Raw genomic sequence first — 16,836 nt, forward strand, 5'->3', positions numbered from 1 at the left:
AGGGTTTAATTGTGTGCATGTCAGAGAACAACGCTGTCACGCTCTATTAAGGATCATCATTAATCAAGACGGATCAACACACTCAGTTGCGACCTCCACGACATGAGGTGAAATGAGGGTGGTGCGTGACATTTGTGGAAGATTTCTTGACAGCCAAAAACATACTCCATGAAAATCACGAATATCACACACCAACACGCACTATTAAGAAACCTATTCAAACCTAATGCGTTAAGTCACATTAAGAATGTCAGAAATGTGCCAAGAATGACGCAAATATGACATTCGTAGGGCATCTTGCCTATGTGTAAATGCAGCATAAAACTCACAAACACACACGCACACACATAAAAACTGTACATCTTGAAAGTTTTCACAGTACTTCAAAATGCATGAAATGTTTTTTTTTCCCCCACAGTTCTACACACAATATCCTATAAAGACAATATGAAAAAGTTTTTGGAGATTTTTGCAAATTTATTAATAATAATAATAAAAAAATCACATGTACATACGTATTCACAGCCTTTGCCATGAAGCTCAAAATTAAGCTCAAGTGCATCCTGTTTCCACTGATCATCCTTGAGATGATTCTACAGCTTCGTTGAAGTCCACGTGGGTAAATTCAGTTGATCGGACATGATTTGGAAAAGCACACACCTGTTTACATATAAGGTCCCACACTTGACAGTGCATGTCAGAGCACAAACCAATCATGAAGTCAAAGGGATGGTATGTAGACAGGATTGTCTCGAGGCACAAATCTGTGGAAGGGTACAAAAAACATTTCTTCTGCTTTGAAGGTCCCAATGAGCACAGTGGTCTCCATCATCTGTAAATGGAAAAAGTTCTGATCCACCAGGACTCTTCCTAGAGCTGGATGCCCACCTAAACTGAGTGATCAGGAAAGAAGGGCCTTTCGTCAGGGAGGTGATCAAGAACCCCATGGTCACTCTGTTAGAGCTCCACCATTCCTCCATGGAGAGAGAAGAACCTTCCAGAAGGACAACCATCTCTGCAGCAATCCACCAATCAGGTCTGTATGTTAGAGTCCACCTGGACTGCCAAAAAAAAAAAGCACCTGAAGGAATCATAGACCATGAGAAACAAAATTCTCTGGTGTGTGAATGCCAGGCATCATGTTTGTAGGAAGCCAGGCACCATCCCTACAGTGAAGCATGGTGGTGGCAGCATCATGCTGTGGAGATGTTTTTTCAGAAGTATAAGGCTGTAACATAACAAAATGTGGAAAAGTGAAGCACTGTGAATACTTTCCAGATGCATTAAATGCATGGTATATATATATATATATATATATATATATATATATATATATATATATATATATATATATATATATATATATATATATATATATATATATATATATATATACACAAAGTGTTCAAAGAGCTATTATTGAACCCATTATTTTCAGTGGCTAGTCCCACACAGAAGTCAATGCAAAGTAATGCTGCGTTTACACATAACAACGACAAGTCACGAATGCCACGAAGTTTACATTCTTGGCCGCTGATCACAAATGTGATGATTCGGGGCAGAGGCGTCACCAGGCGTTAAGTCACCTTAAGAATGTCAGGAATGTGTCACGAATGACAGAAAAATGACATTCGTAACGTGTCTTGGTTATGTGTAAATGCACCTTTAAGCTGCAGGTGCTGCTGCTGTCTGACATTAACGCAAACCACACTGGCCACCATACATTTTTAGGTAATAGTATAATGAGGCTGTATCTTAAGTATTGCTAATGCTGCGTTTACACATAACGATGACGAATGCCACGAAGTACACATTCTTGGCCGCTGATCACGAATGTGATGATTCGGGGCAGAGGTGTCAGGTGCCCTCAGGAACTGCTGCAACCTGTTACCACGCATTACGATTAATGGCACGTGTTGCTGGAAAATTATCAGGAACCATTACGCACGGTCAAGAATAGTGTTCTGCGTTGTTGCGCGCTATTGCGCGTAACAGTGCATCGCTAAGTTCTGTCACGCTGTGAACGAGGTGAATTGTCTCCACACACACACACACCCATATTCATCCAACCGAATTCAGATCGCTCCAGTTTTTAGAAGAACTTTGTGACTGCATGCGTAGTTGGGCTCTGTGCCATGGAGTGGCGCAGAGAGGAGGAGGAGGACAGACAGAGCCAGATGTGTGGCTTCATGCGGCTGTCATCTCGTGCATTTTCCCAAACATTATGCACATGCCGCAGGTAGAACACCTGCAGGAGCGCGCTGAAGAGCACTGAAATTAGACTTTTAGCCGACTTGGTGTCAGCAATCAAACTGAATGCGATGCAGCAGGGTTTAATTGTGCACGCGCTTCTTCCTCCGCCGGACTGGAGGAGGTGCAGAGATGTCTGGCTGCACGTGAGACTCCTCTCGCTCCTCTGGTTGCTCAGACTCGTTCTCTCACTCATCGGTTACAACAGCAGGTGGAACACCTGCAGGAGCATCCTGAGGAGCTTCAGCAGGAACTGTGGAACGACATTTGGAGCCGAGTTTAATTGTGCGCATGTGACAGAAAACTGATTTGTAGTGGCGCGCAGTGAAATGTGACGCCGCGTTACAAGTCATGTCAAAACGTGACAGTTTCCGTGTCACTTCGTAATAATGCGTGACAGTTCGGGCTCCAAGAACCATCACAGGAACCACTATGAACGTTGTCACGTTCTATTAAGGATCAATACTCATCAAGACGGATCAACACGCTCAGTTGTGACCTCCACAACATGAGACGAAATGAGGGTGGTGTGTGACATTCGTGGAAGATTTTTTGACAGGCAAAAACATGCTCCATGAATATCAAGAATATCACGCACCATCACGCACTATTAAGAAACCTATTCAGATGCATTAAGTCACATTAAGAATGTCAGGAATGTGTCACGAATGACAGAAAAATGACATTCGTAACGCGTCTTGGTTATGTGTAAATGCACCTTTAAGCTGCAGGTGCTGCTGCTGTCTGACATTAAGGCAAACCACACTGGCCACCATACATTTTTAGGTAATAGTATAATGAGGCTGTATCTTAAGTATTGCTTAAGCCCCTTAAATGGTACTAAGGAGGTCAAAATTGGCTTTAGCCTCATGGACTATATGGCACAATATTTGCATGTGTAGTAGGCAGTATGAAATGAATGCTGTTTACTCCTTTCAACACAGGTTTCAATTTAATTTTCCCATGATACAGTCAGGTGCCAAACTGAGTGCAGAGCCAAGAAGACGACAGAAAATCTTATAGTTGGCACAGTTTTAGATTAGCTTTTGAGACTTTACAGTGCTGCAAAATTAAGGTGGCTCAATAAAATAATGTTCATAAAAGATAAATTTTACATGTGGATTGAAATGAAGAATTAAAACCTGTTGACCACTTGATCTGTCCTGGGTTAAAGGGAAATGTCCACTGCATTCATTTTTTTCCATGCATCTCCACTGCATTATTCATTACTTTCCTCTCACAAAAATTCTGCATCTTTTGTTTTGTTTTTTTAATTGCCTCAAAAATGGGTAAAACTTCAGGGACCTCACCCCATTCAGATCTTCTTATAGACTCGAAAGCTCATTACTCATAACAGCTGGATCGAACCAGCCCCATGTGCAAACTGAATCTCAACAATGCAGTAATGCAAAAACACTTCATTGAATCATGTTGAAGTTTTGAAAGGTTGAAAAATGAGTGCATAGTAAAAATCTGTATATTGCACACTCATTAAGAGCAAGAGCTAATCACCCATTGATTCATCATTTGCAATATCAGCACCTGCTTGACATCATTATATTGCAAAGTTGCCAGAACTTGCAGAGAAGACTATAATATTTACAAAATGCAGCAGATGTACAGGGAAAGAATTTGTCATTTTGATGGTGGATGATATACAAATAATGAAGGTTTATGAGTTCAATGGTACGATTATTCGCCTCATTGAATGATATGTTCCAGCTTTCACTGAATTAAATATTTGTTCCATTGAACAAAGGTAAAAAACATTCATTATTTGTTTGATATAACAGCTAAAATAGATCCTTGTCATTTGATATTTTATTAATATGTAAACACAAACTTTAAATAGGAGTCAAAATTGTGACGTGTAGTCTGGTGATGCTGTGCACTGACTTCGTACTTCCATAAAAAAAGACTTTGTGTAGTTCCTCAGTCCAGCCAAAAATCTCATCAGCTTTTCATCTGATCAGCTCTTCCTGCATCCAGACGGCTTACAGCGGAGTGGATTTTGTGTGTGTGTGTGTTACAAGAACTAGCACCGTCAGTGCAATCAAATTGTCGTCCTGCTTCATTGTCCCGTATACACGAGGTGTGTGCTCACACAACTGGGATGGCGCTTGTGCGTGCATGCACTACCAAAAAAAACAAAAACTGTGTACATCCTCAGTGCAGCAAAAAAAAAAAATCACATCAGTAATTAGACCAGCTGTTTGTTCTAACTTCCTGCTACCAGCCTAAATCTGCACCCTAAATAGAACGAAATCGCACTCTAAATGCAATGCAACACAAATGGGATGAGTAATCCATGTCATGTGACACACAAAGCACCAATCAAATGACAAGGATCCACTCAGCCGTTGGCAAAACCAAAAGGTGTCTCTATGGCTGATGGTATGGCCGTGATTTCCTTTGCAATTATGGACATAAATGCTGAACATAAATATTCCTAAGTAAAAACAAAGCAGCTGAAGAGAACCAAACTATGAGACTACGAGCATTACAACACAGCTTCTTCTTGCATAGTCGGGAGCTCAGAATGCTGACAAAAGACGGTTAAAATGGTTAAAAACGTTTTCGACAAACGTGCCTGGTGGCATGATCACGCACTTTCACTCTCCCCGTGTCTCCTCACTCATGCACATCTTGCTCATATTTCTTGTTTATTTAAGGGGTGGTAAAAAGCACAGGTCATTTTAATATGTTCTGACAGTCCCTCGATCCCTATCAGCGTTTGACTGATGTTGGTTTTCTAAAGACTGATGCCAGTTTTGAAAAACATTATGTTTTTAGCTTCTCACCCCCTGAAAGGCTTGGCATTTTGTGTGCCTTGTCTTCATGCAGACAGTAGAAAGGCTGAGAAGGAGACAGAGCTAGAAAGAAAATGCAGGGAGAAAATTTGTACAACAACACTCTGGAGAGCAAGTAAAGATTTATTTTATCTGATTATTTTCTGTGTATGCCACAGAGTTACTCTCGGTTAGAAGTCAGCTCCTGGTGACTTAATAGTCCCAGTTTGGCAAAAATCCTTTTTCCCTTCACTGCTTTCTTTCTAACACAGGAGGTAATTGCAAAATATAAAAAGATGTGGCATGATACGTTTAGGCGAGCTGTTCATTTAACCTCATTATAACACTGGCCAACATCCAAATAACTCCAAATCAGAAAAAGTTGAGATGCTGTGGAAAATGGGGTGAAAAACCATGATTTTTACATTTACTTTGACTTCCCCCCAAAAAAGAAGTCAAATGAACCCAAGACATCAGAATCACAAGCAGAATACTTTATTAATCCCAGGGGGGAAGTCACATTTTGCTCCATGTGCTCTGTGCAAAATAGAACATAAGAGAGAAAAAACTTAAGCTAAGTTAAATAGAATTGTTAGATTAATAGGTATTAAACATTGATGGACTGGGTTCAAATGTACAACACTACAGATAAAATAGACATTAAAACAGAAAGGATGTGAGATAAAGTACACAACAGCACAAATATACAATATACACAGGATGTGGAAATTAAAAAAAATGAGTTAGTCTGTGGAATCAGGGTGTCTGACATTCAGAGCGAGGACCTGTACAGTTTGATGGCCACAGGCAGGAATGATTTCCTGGTGCTCAGTGGTGCATTTAGGTGGAATGAGTCTATCGCTGAAGGCGCTCCTGTGTTCCACCAGGACGCCATGTAAGGGGTGGGAGCTATCGTCTAACATTGCACCTAACTTGGACAGCATTCTCCTGTCTGACTCACTTGACAAAGTGTCCAACTTCACCCCAACAACGTCACTGGCCTTCATTAGTTTATTGAGTCCGTTGGCATCCACTACTGGCAGACCATCCCTGCTTCTCAAGACCAGGCACCTAAGTGGCTCTATTCTTTTTTTTTTAAGATATTCAGATATACTTTAGTATACACTAGTAGAGTTCTACCTTAGAATGTATAATAGAAGATATACCTTACTGAATTTTCATGGACCTCGCTGGAAAAGACGTCACCTTGAAGACAGCATATTTTGCTCTAAAATATCTGTGTACTTTTCTGCATTAATGCTGCCAACACAAAAGTGCAAATTACCTTTGCCAAGGTGCATGAGACATACCCTGGTGTTTGGACTTGCTGGTGATGACTGTCTGGATGGTCCTGTTTGTTTTTGGTCCAGAGCATACAGTGCCTGTTTCTTTCAAAAACGATTTGCTTTGTTTGACCAAGATGCACATTGCCACTTTTTGATGGTCCAACCCAGATTCCTCCAAGCTCTGACAAGTCAGCACTGCTTGTGGACAAGGTTGACATAGGGCTTTTTTTATTCCACAGTAATGTTTTAAGTGGCATTTGTCAATGTAACCTCTATATTGTAGCATTTAAAAAAAAGCTTTCCCATCTGCCCTTGCTCATGTGGTTGTATCAGTTACTGATGAATTGTGGTTATTGATGCAATGCCATCTGATGGATCATAGATCATGGGTGTTCAGCCTTTTATGCAGCGAAATTCCTCCAGATTCCATGAATTGTTTAGTGATAGTACGATAGAAATTTTTCTGCCTTTCTTTTTTTATATACCTGCTTATTCCAATTAAGGGCTGTAGGGGAGCTGGAGCCTATCCCAGCAGTCATAGGGCAAAAGGTGGGGTACAACCTGGACAAGATGTCAGTCTATCAAATCAATCCAAGGTTTTATTGTCATATGCACAGTATGGAAACGTGTTTCCCTGTACAATGAAAATGCTTCTTTGCTGCTCCCCCCAGTGTATGCCAAACAATAAAGAGAATCTAAAAGAAATAAAAGCAATTATAAAAGCAGCATAATAATATTGCAGGGCCACATACAGACAGAAAAATGCATTCACACTTCAACTCACGCCTACGGTCAATTTCCCAATTCACCTAACCTTCAAGTTTTTAAGAGTGGGTGGAAGCCAGACTACCTAGAGGGAGCCCATGCAAACATGGGGAGAACATACAAACTCCACACAAAAAGGACCAGTTGGAAAATGATCCTAAGACCTTCCTGCTGTGAGATAAAGGTGCCACTAAGCTAACCATGCCACTTACTATAAAAATGCACAAATCCCCATCAAATCTTTCTTCAAGAAACATTGTTTTTAAAAATTTCAATAATTTTCTCATGTATTTGGTGAGAAACTAGCGATCTTCTGCCCATCTTTGACCCTCAAAGACTCAGCATTTCATGCTGTTTTACCGAATCATGTTTACTTTTCACCTGTTAACATCACCTGTTTGAAATAACATCATCATTTAATCTTTTTCATCATTCCAAGCCCTAACTTTGTTAGAATGTATCACAGGACATACATGTAGGAATGGATGTATATCAACAAATTGTTGTGTGTCAAATATATGATGTATTTACCCAGTTCCAGTTATTTGACACTTTTATTGTTGATGCATACAATCAATTTCAATTTAATTTCAATTTATTAATTTATATAGCGCCATCTCACGACAGTCACTCCAAGTCGCTTCACATAACACACAATTCATAACAACAGAGTAAATTAAAATAAAAAAGGGCACAATAAAAAGGTAAAACACAGTAGAATAACAAGACATTACAAAACCATACATACTTTTCTAAATAAATCTTGGATTTGGATGTGGAGATCTGGGGCTTAGGTGCATTTGTTGGCGTGTTTGCAGACAGAACTTTGCAGAAACTGGCTGAGTGAGGAATCAGAGTGACTGGATCAAGATTCAGATTAAGATTATTTTTTGGGCTCTGTCATGAAAACTATACCCATATGTGGTGAAAGTATCAATCGCTTCAACACACTCACTTATTTTGGCAGTGAAAGTCATGTCTCTTCCTTTGGCCTTTCTGATTATAGAGTCACAAGGTTGCTGGACAGAGGTGTTTGGTGATGCCGATATCTTTACAGGAAAAATGAAGGGGCATGTCTTTAGGGACCTGATGCTTCCTGTCTTATTTCTCTGATTGTCAGATCTGGCTTCTAACAACATGACCTAAAGAAACAACCAGATGCCTATGGGATTGCGTATGTCTATTTGGAGGATCAATGGGTACTGCAAGAATGACTTTGTGTTAAACAAATGGGTCCTTATTCAGATGAGGAGTATTACTTGCATTGTGACTGAACATGTTTCTCAGCATATGATTGTGCATGAAGACATCTTTGTGTTGAAGACCCCAGAAGCTGGAGAAGGGCAAGGGAATTTCAATATTTCACTTGGCTGCTACAAACAGATGGTTATTTTTGAGACTTGAGGAAAGACTGGTTGTCATCCAGAACCTAAGACAGTTCTGTTGTGTAGTGGAAGTGACAATGCACAGGATTAGTGCATGATCCCAAATATGACCTGATCAAGCCCATCATAGATTTTTGTGGTCACAAAAATGATCCTACAGTTAGAGTGTTAATGGTTCTCATTTTTTTTTTTTCAATAGAGCCATTGACCATTGTTTATGGCACCACCTGCCAGCATCAATGCTCATAAAGTACTAGACTGGCAAATAAATTACAGTGAACCTTAACTGGCAGGTCACTTTTCCAACCATGCCAATTGCACTTTACTTCTCCTCTTTAGTCCTGTCTGTGTTTCTGAAGCTTACAATGTCTTCAATTTACCCCCCCCCCCCCAAAAAAAAACAACAAAAAAACAGCAGTTATAAAAATAATACTATCAACACCACTCTGACTGTTTGATTGAAAACCATGAAGTTCTCCATTACAAGGTCTTGCCATCCTCTGATACACCTCTTTGGAATAATTCTATGGTTTTAATTCATAAGAATCCTTCATTCATAAGAAAGGGGTAGCCAGCCTGTGACAGTTACTCCATGATGGCCTGCTCAGGACCTTTGACCATATCTAAAAAGAACATAACTTACCCAGTCACTACCATGTCAAATACACCCAGTGAAGACAATTTATAAAGAAAACCATTAACCATAAAGATTTTAATAGCCACATTTATAAACCCTATTCAAAGTTACAATCACGCTGATCAAAAAAAAAAAAAGTTATCTCAGAAACACAAATTCTTGGGATCCAACAACATAACTCTATAAATTCCAACAGTCAAATGGACCAACAGACATAAATAACCTCCATCAGACTTCAACTGAACAAACATATGTAATAACACTGTATCTGACAGGTAACTCCAAAATCCAACTAATCCAATATAAAGTACTTGACAGAACCCATATCACCACTTACAAACTGTACAGTATGGACTTTAGCCTGAATAATATAAGTTTGCACTGCCCATTATCAGTAGTTATTTCCACGCTTTCTGGCTAGCAGGGGTGGTGGCCAAGTGGTTAATGTGCTTGGTTTCAGTTCAGAAGGTTCCGGGATCAAATCCCACCCCTGCCACATTTCTCTATGTAATGTGGAGTTGCGTCAGGAAGGGCATCCGGCATAAAACTTGTGCCAATTCAACATGCAGATCCACCTTGGATTTGCTGTGGCGACCCCAAGTGCAAACAAGGGAGCAGCCGAAGGGACTTACTTTACTTACTGGCTTCATCCACTCATTTAAAACTGCTGGTAGGAGGTCATGAGCAGACTTTGAGATGCTTAGCTTCAACATACCCAGTTGTCCAATCATTGCACTATTGTCTGTGGTTAGTTAGTTTGACATGTTTTTTTATTATTATAAAAAAAAAACATTTAAAAAAGTCAGTAATACTTTAGTATGGCTGTTTTTTTGAAGGGCTTCTACTCTTCTGGTAATTATTACATCTGTTCACATAAATTTCCTTTCATATCTATTGTTCTATGGTAATCAGAATGAAAGAATACTTTATCAAATCCTCCTCTATTACTGCCCTTTGTCACAGCCCATCTTTAACCTAAGAAATCTGCTTAGTTATTCCTTTGTACTTTGCCAATACCATTACAGATTGGTTGGTACCTCAGTCACGACACAAGGGTATTGTACTATAGGTTGAAAACATCAATAAAATCTTCATCAAAACAAATGTAGCTTTCACAAACAAACTTCTAGATATACTCATGAAATTGTTTCCCATGGACTTGTTAGAGGAGCTGGGTTACAATCTTGCAAAGCAGTTAGCATCCACTCATTCATCCAACTCCAATAACCACTTATGTCATGCAGTATCACACATTGATGGAATTCATTCCTGTATTCACTGGATGAGACGTAAATTACACATTTGACAAGACTTAGTTCAACAGAAAATACACTCACAGATATGGAAATGTATTTGGAAACATGGGGTTATAAAAGCTCCATTACAAACTGAAACACATACATAATATTATGACTTATATTATGTGCATGTCAGAAATTGTGTACTGTGTTCATGGAGCAACATAAACATGGAGTAGAATTATCAATACCTTCATATTAGCCTCGTTATGTTTGATCCTGTTAGCCTAGTTATGTTTGATCCTGTGTTTAATGGATGTCAGGTTTAGTCTAATACATTAAACCTCAAAAACGTTGGTAGGGGGATACACCATAAATTATGGTGGAGAGCTAGGCCTAACCACATTTATTTTACATTCATCAAAAGAGCAACATAGATCATTTTGTAAGCATTTCTGTCAATTCCATCAGGAAGTGTGTTATTTCATGGAAAGCTTTATGAGTTTGCTATTTATTCCACTTCCTTACTTTTATTATTATAATAACAACCACAATAATAATAATAATAATAATAATAAGAAGAAGAAGAAGAAGAAGAAGAAGAAGAAGAAAAGTTAAATTAAATAATAATCTGTTTGGTTTGATTTTAATGAAACAATGTCACAAATATTAAAAATACATGTTACCCAATACAATGTTTTGATTTCTTTTATTATTCAGATGCAACATTAAAGTCAGTTTAAAGTCAGGTGACTGTGGGCAGTTTATTGGCTTAGAGGTCAAAGATTTCAAATTAGCAGGGGTGGTGGCAAAATGGTTAATGCACTTGGTTTCAGTGCAGAAGGTCTCGGGTTCAAATCCCACCCCTGCCACATTTCTCCATGTAATGTGGAGTTGCATCAGGAAGGGCATCCGGCGCAAAACCTGTGCCAATTCAACATGCAGGTCCACCTTGGATTTCAAACATGAGACTGGGTTATGATGGTTGAAGGCCATGGCCCATCTTGGTGGAGGTATACTAATGTATATTAATAATCTACTATCTAGCTGTGTTTTTGTCTTTAGCTGGTGGATTTAGTTGTTTTTTTTACGTTAGCTTATGACCAACTTTGTTTTTCTGTATTCTGGATTTCAACAGACTTTTTTGTTTACTGAAAAAAGCCACCTGCTACTTAAAATGGATTGGCCACAGCAATTTTCATTCCATAAAACATAAAAAAAGCTAAACAAGTCTTTAAAGCTCCATAAAGCTGCAAAGGTGGATGAAAATTCTTTGTGGGCTTGTTACTAAGAGAGCTCCTACATGAAAGTCTGAAACTGTTATCAGTGTCTGTTACTATACATATACACCATGATGCTGAAGGAGACTATAATTAAAATGATATTGATTAATGATTTACAAACATTACTCCCAATCCATTCATCTTTTACTCTAAGCTTTGAAGCAGTGGTTGAAGTTAGCAAACCTTATATCATTATCTGTACCTCAAAAAATTGTCGGATCTTACGTTTTAGAGAGGTTGAAGATCTGCTGGGAATCTCCACTCACAATAAGGTACGTGATTGGGTCATTTTCCCTGTCTGTGGCCTACAAAAAGAAAATGGGGTGTTTTATGGTCACATAGATGTAATTACATGTCAAATAAAGAGAACTCATACATTTTTCCAGATTATGCATTTTGGAGTTGCTTCATACTTCATGCAAATAATAACAATGTACCCAGCAACATTGCCATAGCTTAATAAATGTGTTGTTAAAACATGCAAAGTTGCAAAAGTCATTACTTTTGACTGATTGTTGCGACAAACTTTAAATGCGCAGGGATCATTCTTGCTCTCTTTAACATCTAAAAAGGTTTGCCTCCAGTTGCATATTTGCCAAATTATGACTTGCTGGAAATTCAATTAAAAATACTATTTTGTGTCAAAAGTTTGAACACATTCCCGTTCAATTGAATGAGAATGTGTGTCCAAATGTGTGTCCTGGTTCTTTACATCTTATGATATCTACACAGGAACACAGAGATTTCAAAGTTTTAAATAAAATACTCATGTTACAGTATTTTCTTAGAATCAGAATTTCTGATTTATGGTAAAAGTCAACTAGTATGCACTCTAGCTGCTGGGTACAATGTCAATACTTTGAAATTATATGATGTATGAAGTAAATCAGGGACTCAGTCTGGAGGCTTCTTATAATTTGAATTGTTGACTGGTGTAAAAGTCTGCAATCGGTGAAGGACAGCTTCTGAATTAAACATAAATACAGTATGTTGGTGAAAACTTAATTTCTATTATTTATGATGCAAATTCTCCAGTGTTTGAGTAGTTTGATTCTGGTGTGTTGGTTATTCACCTGCAGGTTCAGCAGAATAGCACCGATCCTCATGGCCTCACTGACTTCCAGACTGTAGGTGAAAAGAGGAAAGCGTGGGGGGCTCTGGTTGTTGGGTGGCAACACCTCAATGTACACTGTTGTAATAGAACTCCTGAGAGAAAGAATACCACACAAACTTTACACACTTCCCCTGAAAACATGTCAAGCCATATTTTAAGGAGAAATATAGATGTATGTTGGCACAGACTATGCTTATGATATAATTCGACTGTCATATAAAGACTCATTTTGCACAGTGTACTTCGTCAATAAGTGTTTTTCCAATTTTTGGGGGGTGGTGGGGGGCTAAAGGACATGCTAAAAACAAAGCCTACAAAATGTCCAGGAATTTAAACAGTAGCATGTTGTATTTTTGACCAACAATCTACTGCAGTCTCTCTGGCTACATTCACATTACTGTCTGAAGTGAACTCAAACTGATTTTTTTTTTCATGCACAAGGCATAGATCTGAGCTCCTCTTTCTTCATCTCTTTTACTTGATGAAGAAGCATTTTTAATATTCTGATTTGGTCGCATTTTAAGTTGACATAATATAATTTCAATATTACTTGATATACTATTGCTGATTTTTTCATATCTCCATCCATTCATTATACATTTATGCCATTTATTACATTTTAGTATATCAATCAATTTTCAATCAATTTTTTTTTTTTATATAGCGCCAAATCACAACAAACAGTTGCCCCAAGGCGCTTTATATTGTAAGGCAAGGCCATACAATAATGATGTAAAACCCCAACGGTCAAAACGACCCCCTGTGAGCAAGCACTTGGCTACAGTGGGAAGGAAAAACTCCCTTTTAACAGGAAGAAACCTCCAGCAGAACCAGGCTCAGGGAGGGGCAGTCTTCTGCTGGGACTGGTTGGGGCTGAGGGAGAGAACCAGGAAAAAGACATGCTGTGGAGGGGAGCAGAGATCGATCACTAATGATTAAATGCAGAGTGGTGCATACAGAGCAAAAAGAGAAAGAAACAGTGCATCATGGGAACCCCCCAGCAGTCTACGTCTATAGCAGCATAACTAAGGGATGGTTCAGGGTCACCTGATCCAGCCCTAACTATAAGCTTTAGCAAAAAGGAAAGTTTTAAGCCTAATCTTAAAAGTAGAGAGGGTGTCTGTCTCCCTGATCTGAATTGGGAGCTGGTTCCACAGGAGAGGAGCCTGAAAGCTGAAGGCTCTGCCTCCCATTCTACTCTTACAAACCCTAGGAACTACAAGTAAGCCTGCAGTCTGAGAGCGAAGCGCTCTATTGGGGTGATATGGTACTACGAGGTCCCTAAGATAAGATGGGACCTGATTATTCAAAACCTTATAAGTAAGAAGAAGAATTTTAAATTCTATTCTAGAATTAACAGGAAGCCAATGAAGAGAGGCCAATATGGGTGAGATATGCTCTCTCCTTCTAGTCCCCGTCAGCACTCTAGCTGCAGCATTTTGAATTAACTGAAGGCTTTTTAGGGAACTTTTAGGACAACCTGATAATAATGAATTACAATAGTCCAGCCTAGAGGAAATAAATGCATGAATTAGTTTTTCAGCATCACTCTGAGACAAGACCTTTCTGATTTTAGAGATATTGCGTAAATGCAAAAAAGCAGTCCTACATATTTGTTTAATATGCGCTTTGAATGACATATCCTGATCAAAAATGACTCCAAGATTTCTCACAGTATTACTAGAGGTCAGGGTAATGCCATCCAGAGTAAGGATCTGGTTAGACACCATGTTTCTAAGATTTGTGGGGCCAAGTACAATAACTTCAGTTTTATCTGAGTTTAAAAGCAGGAAATTAGAGGTCATCCATGTCTTTATGTCTGTAAGACAATCCTGCAGTTTAGCTAATTGGTGTGTGTCGTCTGGCTTCATGGATAGATAAAGCTGGGTATCATCTGCGTAACAATGAAAATTTAAGCAATACCGTCTAATAATACTGCCTAAGGGAAGCATATATAAAGTGAATAAAATTGGTCCTAGCACAGAACCTTGTGGAACTCCATAATTAACTTTAGTCTGTGAAGAAGATTCCCCATTTACATGAACAAATTGTAATCTATTAGACAAATATGATTCAAACCACCGCAGCGCAGTGCCTTTAATACCTATGGCATGCTCTAATCTCTGTAATAAAATTTTATGGTCAACAGTATCAAAAGCAGCACTGAGGTCTAACAGAACAAGCACAGAGATGAGTCCACTGTCCGAGGCCATAAGAAGATCATTTGTAACCTTCACTAATGCTGTTTCTGTACTATGATGAATTCTAAAACCTGACTGAAACTCTTCAAATAGACCATTCCTCTGCAGATGATCAGTTAGCTGTTTTACAACTACCCTTTCAAGAATTTTTGAGAGAAAAGGAAGGTTGGAGATTGGCCTATAATTAGCTAAGATAGCTGGGTCAAGTGATGGCTTTTTAAGTAATGGTTTAATTACTGCCACCTTAAAAGCCTGTGGTACATAGCCAACTAACAAAGATAGATTGATCATATTTAAGATCGAAGCATTAAATAATGGTAGGGCTTCCTTGAGCAGCCTGGTAGGAATGGGGTCTAATAAACATGTTGATGGTTTGGATGAAGTAACTAATGAAAATAACTCAGACAGAACAATCGGAGAGAAAGAGTCTAACCAAATACCGGCATCACTGAAAGCAGCCAAAGATAACGATACGTCTTTGGGATGGTTATGAGTAATTTTTTCTCTAATAGTTAAAATTTTGTTAGCAAAGAAAGTCATGAACTCATTACTAGTTAAAGTTAATGGAATACTCAGCTCAATAGAGCTCTGACTCTTTGTCAGCCTGGCTACAGTGCTGAAAAGAAACCTGGGGTTGTTCTTATTTTCTTCAATTAGTGATGAGTAGAAAGATGTCCTAGCTTTACGGAGGGCTTTTTATAGAGCAACAGACTCTTTTTCCAGGCTAAGTGAAGATCTTCTAAATTAGTGAGACGCCATTTCCTCTCCAACTTACGGGTTATCTGCTTTAAGCTACGAGTTTGAGAGTTATACCATGGAGTCAGACACTTCTGATTTAAAGCTCTCTTTTTCAGAGGAGCTACAGCATCCAAAGCTGTCTTCAATGAGGATGTAAAACTATTGACGAGATACTCTATCTCCCTTACAGAGTTTAGGTAGCTATTCTGCACTGTGTTGTTATATGGCATTAGAGAACATAAAGAAGGAATCATATCCTTAAACCTAGTTACAGCGCTTTCTGAAAGACTTCTAGTGTAATGAAACTTATTCCCTACTGCTGGGTAGTCCATCAGAGTAAATGTAAATGTTATTAAAAAATGATCAGACAGAAGGGAGTTTTCAGGGAATACTGTTAAGTCTTCTATTTCCATACCATAAGTCAGAACAAGATCTAAGATATGATTAAAGTGGTGGGTGGACTCATTTACTTTTTGAGCAAAGCCAATAGAGTCTAATAATAGATTAAATGCAGTGTTGAGGCTGTCATTCTCAGCATCTGTGTGGATGTTAAAATCGCCCACTATAATTATCTTATCTGAGCTAAGCACTAAGTCAGACAAAAGGTCTGAAAATTCACAGAGAAACTCACAGTAACGACCAGGTGGACGATAGATAATAACAAATAAAACTGGTTTTTGGGACTTCCAATTTGGATGGACAAGACTAAGAGACAAGCTTTCAAATGAATTAAAGCTCTGTCTGGGTTTTTGATTAATTAATAAGCTGGAATGGAAGATTGCTGCTAATCCACCGCCCCGGCCCGTGCTACGAGCATTCTGACAGTTAGTGTGACTCGGGGGTGTTGACTCATTTAAACTAACATATTCATCCTGCTGTAACCAGGTTTCTGTTAGGCAGAATAAATCAATATGTTGATCAATTATTATATCATTTACCAACAGGGACTTAGAAGAGAGAGACCTAATGTTTAATAGACCACATTTAACTGTTTTAGTCTGTGGTGCAGTTGAAGGTGCTATATTATTTTTTCTTTTTGAATTTTTATGCTTAAATAGATTTTTGCTGGTTATTGGTAGTCTGGGAGCAGGCACCGTCTCTACGGGGATGGGGTAATGAGGGGATGGCAGGGGGAGTGAAGCTGCAGAGA

At 38.8% G+C, this 16,836-nt stretch overlaps 1 protein-coding gene across 3 annotated transcripts in view; it reads right to left on the reverse strand.

Moving 5' to 3' along the window:
- Window positions 1-16,836, reverse strand: part of pcdh15a (protocadherin-related 15a) — a 707,751-nt gene that overhangs the window by 219,826 nt on the left and 471,089 nt on the right. For all 3 annotated transcript variants that reach the window (XM_034185498.1, XM_034185497.1, XM_034185496.1), the window contains 2 exons: window positions 12,707-12,839; window positions 11,859-11,938 (listed from right to left, as the gene is read on the reverse strand). In XM_034185498.1, the coding sequence (XP_034041389.1) occupies window positions 11,859-11,938; window positions 12,707-12,839 (213 nt within the window). The remainder of the gene's footprint in view (window positions 1-11,858; window positions 11,939-12,706; window positions 12,840-16,836) is intronic.

This window comes from Thalassophryne amazonica, chromosome 13 (assembly GCF_902500255.1).
Source record: "Thalassophryne amazonica chromosome 13, fThaAma1.1, whole genome shotgun sequence".
In the NCBI taxonomy this organism is placed as follows: Eukaryota; Metazoa; Chordata; class Actinopteri; order Batrachoidiformes; family Batrachoididae; genus Thalassophryne; species Thalassophryne amazonica.